The following is a 4,716-nucleotide window of genomic DNA, read 5'->3' on the forward strand; positions in this document are numbered from 1 at the left end:
CAATGTCAACACGAGTCATACTGACAGCAAAGCCAAGAGCTCCAAGGAGCTGACGGTATTTGTCACGGAAGGCAGGGGAGTCGACAAGGGCAGCAGGATGAATGCCATTGCCCGGAGTGTGACGTGGGAAGTCGTCCTCAATGTCGATGTATGAACCATGTGAGAAATATATGCCTGCTGGTCGATAGTGATAGCGCCAGAAGAGTGCTGCGAAATACGTAGACCTATGAGATGACGAGTCAAGCCAAGATCTGTGAGAGAATAGAAGCGCGATAATTCAAGTAAGAGCCACTGGGCGTCATCAGACGTTTTCAGGACAGCTGGAGCAACTTCGTCAACGTAGAGAACAACACGCATATTCCTCGTGTTGTGAGTATAGATACGTTCATCTGCCGGTCTTTGTGGAAAATTGAGGCCAACTAGCTTAGAGCCAATGTCGTGGTTCCGCAAGCGTCCGGCTTATTCAAGCCCATAGAGACCTTTCTTGAGCCTCAGGGTGGTGTGGGGAGGATAGAGACCCAAATCAACGCTGGCCTTTGGGGGTTTCAAATAGACAACGGTGTCAAAGACCGAATATAGGAAGGCAATATCGACGTCAAAATGGTGGGTGACAAGGCCTTCGGAAGCAGCGTGTGCAATGAAAGTACGAGCAGTAGTGGTAGAAACGGCGGTGGTATAGGTCTCGAGACGTCTGGACCCCGTTTTCGTTACTTACGGTAAGGACAAATTTGCTGTGAATCACTTTCGTATCGGGAGGAACATCGGAGTCAGGGACGAGATCATAAGGGTCGTTCGCGATGTGTGCACGATGTTCTTTCAGAATAGCGGCCTGCCAATCAGGCCAGACAGAAGAATTTTGGGCTTGGCCCAGACTCTTCGGAAGTGATATGTCGTATTGGCCATGTGTTCAAGACGAGTGATACCTGGAGAAGGATTGTGAGAAGAAGTAGTTGTTAGAGCGTGTACCCGGGGAGATTGTGGAGAGGAATGTCGTGATGAAACCGGGCGAGAGGGTGCACGCTGGGGAATAGGGATGGCCGGAGGAAGGGAAACGAAGGGATATGAATTGCTTGAGGGGGCGAGGGAATTGAGGAACGAGAGATGGGTGGTCGGCGAGTAACATCGGCGAAAGTGGTAGGGAGAGGGATTGCATCCAGGACCGGAGGGATAGGAAGAAGGGTTGCCAAAAGTGCAGGGGGCACAAGAAGGACGGCAAGTGGCTGGGGAGGGGGTGGTAATGCCGGGTAGATAAATGGGATGATAGCGGTCGTCGCGGATGGGTGTGTATACCAGGAGACGGGAATATCAATTGTAGACGGTGTCAATGTACATGAGCAGCGTTTACCGTCGGCCGACCACTGCGGACGTTCCGCGGAGAAGAACTTAAGATTACGAGTGTTTATAATCTCTTGTGTATGGAATGATTGGACAACCTACGTGTCGGGGGTGCTGTTAGTAGCACGGCCAAGAAAGACCCTGTAATAGCAATGGGGTGCATATTTGTGGGTGGATTTATGCGCCGGTCCTTCGATCCTGTAAGCTACGACACAGTCATATCTCGCCTCGGGGATGCGTTTGACCATACGGTGGTGCCATTTATCAGAAGGGGTCAGAACCGGGTCGTTCGACGTGAGATTTTCATTTTGAATGACGTAAGCCCAGGCCAGGGCAAGAGGCCAGAGGGGGAGTGGCTGACCAGAGTCAAGAAGAAGAGTGTGAACAAGCACATTGAGAGCGTCATGTGCCCGTTCGACCTTCCCATTAAGCTGAGGGGTGTACGCGAGTGTCGTATGGTGGGTCATGTGGCGTGAGAGCAGCATAGCCTTGGTAGGAGCGCTTTTAAACACCGAGTCACCGTCTGCTACAAGGGTGTGAGGTTTATTAATAGGAACACGAAGCAATAAGCTAAGGACATGGTCGGAGAAATTCTTCTTAGATTTGAGGGGTTTGGTAGGCCAAATTGCGTACCATCACAAACCATGTTCAGGGCATAGGTGTTGCCGAACCGGTCTTCAGGCACAGGACCCTGCATGTCGGCGTGAAACTGCTCGGCAGGGCCGTAAGGCGTGTCAGAAGTACAGTGAGGGACTGGTTTGCGACGCATTTTACCGGAAAGCCAAATAGTACAATGCTTGATATACTCTGGATGTGATGTCGCGAAAGCGATAGCAGCGCGGAGATCTGTGGCAGGGCGAACAGCTGTACGCAACGGGTCAGTTAAGGCGACGATAGTGAACATTCAGGAGGGACGGCCAAGAGTGCGAGTACCATGCTGAATGAACGTTGTCGATGTGTTGCGAATGATGAATGGCTGACATTGAATGCGGGAGAGGATCAGGCGCCACCAAGGATTGCAGGGGCGAAGTGGCATAACAATGGCTAGCAGAGTGTCAGCCCTAATGTTCTGACGGGTTATGTCCGTAATGTCCTACCACTTAGGGTTGGCATAGAGGCCTTCTTCAGTAAGAAGTTTACTTTGCGGAAGTCATCGCATATGCCACCGTCGGGACCGACAAATCGTGGAAGCTGAGTATTAATGCTGGGTGCACAAAGGTCTATAGTCGGAGTGTGGTTGAGAAATGCCATGGCTTCGGACCAGAGGGTAGGGTTGAGCTGGTAATTGTCTGTAGCAACGCCAGGGGGAGGCGTATGCGCGAGTGTAATATTCTCCTTGCGGGCCTGCTTAAGAGTAGAAACACGGCTTCTGTGAGCATTATTACGATGGTATTCGTCATAGGACATGGTGCGTGGTGGAGGACCAGTAGCAGGATGAGGAGTAAGAGAGGTGATTGGAGAGACAGAAGTGCCAGGGGAGGTCATAGTAGTGCACTTGACTGCAGGAGGATCGGTGCGGAGTCGGGTGAGATCGACAAAAGTGGTATATTAACCACCCCGAGCACGAGTGATGGTACGGTGAGACCCAGTGTGAGATATGTGGAATTCTGGGTTCAGGCAGGGCACTCAAGAGCAAACCCATTCTCTTGCAAATTGGTTTGAGCAACGATGGAGTCAGAGAGCCCGGGACAGATGTAGCTGAGGCCAAGGTGAGGAAGGATACCACGTTGAAGAAGAACAATCTAAGTATTATCCGCGAGGTGCAGCGCAAGGTGCAGAGGAAATTTACCATGTTCGATTTTGGTAAGAAGAGGTGTGAGAGTGGTATTGACAAGATTGACAGAGGCGCCAGTATAAATTAGAAGCGCAGTGTTTTCGGCTTGATTAAAAGAAATAGGAACAGTGACATGAGCAACAAACTGAGTATAGACGAAGTTCTGTTTATTGGATCGCTGAGAGCAGACGTTAGCGACGTGACCAGTTATCTTACAGCCTGTGCAGGAAACAAACCCAGATGTGCATGCAACACTCATGTGCCCCTTTTGACCGCATCGTCCACATGCTTTGGGGCATGTAGGGGCCTTGTGAGCAGGGTCCCAGCAAATGAAACAAGCATTTTGACTAGCTTTGGGACGACGATGCTGGGGAGGAACAGAAGGCGGAGCAGTGGGAGTGCGAGGCTTTCCGGAAACCTGAGCGATGAATTTGTCACAAATATCCTGGGGAGCTGGGATAGGATCAAGGGCCGAAGATGGGTATTGCTCGAAGTAGGCAGGTTCGGCTTGGTGTTGTTCAAGAACCGAGGCCGTGTGACGACGAATAGCGGCTGCACGAGGTGTCTCTGAGATGTTCCATTCGGGTTAAGACTGGTGCCAGTTTTCCAAGTGAAGTCAAATGCAGAGTGGAGTAATCAGCAGTACCACGTTGACCAGCGGAAACAAGGAGTCGGCGTGCTTCATCCTGGTCAGATTGAGATAAGCCAGAAATAAAGACGTCCTGGACGAAGGCCATGGGAAAGGTAAATCCTTGATCATCAGCATCTTCACGGAATTGCCAACAGCGTTGGGCCCAGACGCGCATGATTTCATCGTCTTAACGCTTAAAGGCATGGAGATAGGCGAGGTTGATAGGGTTGGATATCTTCTTGGACGTGTAGCGGTACTGAGTCACAAGCGAACGAAGAAGGACCCAGGGGTCTTGAAGAAGAGCCTTAGATTTGAGCGATAGACGCAGTTCTCGAGAGAGGGAGTTGAAAAGAACGGCACGGGCACGAGTGTATGCCTTATCGGTCTTGATACGATGAATGTAGGCTGTCATCTCGACTTCAGTGTAGTCGCGGCCAGGAGTGTGAGACCGAATAGTGCCAGGAGTATGGCCACGCGATTGGGAACGGCCACGAGGAGTCGCTAGGTCATTATTGAGAATGTCGTCAGGAATACGAAAGTGAAGGGCACCATTGAGATGGATCTACCTTGTTTTGACTGAAAAAAACCCCATTCTTTTTTTCAAACGCGAAAATGCCATATTTTTTTACCAAACTGGAAACTGCCTTATTTTTATGCAGACTTTCTTGAAATAAAAATAATTTCAAATTCTGAGCCCCAGGAATTGCACCAGAGACTGCGGATCAAAACTTGACTTCAAAAAATTGCTTCAAAAAAATAATTTCAAATTCTGAGCCCCAGGAACTGCACCAGAGACTGTGGATCAAAAATTTGACTTCAAAAAATTGACTTCAAAAAACTGCTTCAAAAACTGCTTCAAAAATTGACTTCAAAAAATTGCTTCAAAAACTGTTTCAAAAAATAATTTCAAATTCTAAGCCCAAGGAACAATCTAACACCCATCGTGACCACCGCCGTGTTGGATAGTTTGCTGTTC

General features: G+C 49.6%; 3 protein-coding genes across 3 annotated transcripts; all 3 read left to right on the top strand.

The window, feature by feature from the left end:
• Positions 1 to 1,487: 1,487 nt before the first annotated feature.
• Positions 1,488 to 1,811, top strand: SARC_11593 (hypothetical protein; the record flags this gene model as incomplete). The annotated part of the gene is made up of 1 exon (XM_014294316.1): positions 1,488 to 1,811. One exon carries the CDS (start codon positions 1,488 to 1,490, stop codon positions 1,809 to 1,811), a length of 324 nt encoding a protein of 107 aa, XP_014149791.1.
• Positions 1,812 to 2,769: 958 nt separating this feature from the next.
• SARC_11594 (hypothetical protein) lies at positions 2,770 to 3,197 on the top strand (the record flags this gene model as incomplete). The annotated part of the gene is made up of 2 exons (XM_014294317.1): positions 2,770 to 2,908; positions 2,953 to 3,197. 2 exons carry the CDS (start codon positions 2,770 to 2,772, stop codon positions 3,195 to 3,197), a joined length of 384 nt encoding a protein of 127 aa, XP_014149792.1.
• Positions 3,198 to 3,242: 45 nt separating this feature from the next.
• SARC_11595 (hypothetical protein) lies at positions 3,243 to 3,670 on the top strand (the record flags this gene model as incomplete). Its single annotated transcript, XM_014294318.1, has 1 exon — positions 3,243 to 3,670. A coding segment is annotated over one exon (428 nt), but the record flags the coding sequence as incomplete, so codon positions are not given.
• Positions 3,671 to 4,716: the final 1,046 nt, after the last annotated feature.

The sequence above is a fragment of the Sphaeroforma arctica genome (assembly GCF_001186125.1).
Source record: "Sphaeroforma arctica JP610 unplaced genomic scaffold supercont1.1773, whole genome shotgun sequence".
In the NCBI taxonomy this organism is placed as follows: domain Eukaryota; class Ichthyosporea; order Ichthyophonida; genus Sphaeroforma; species Sphaeroforma arctica.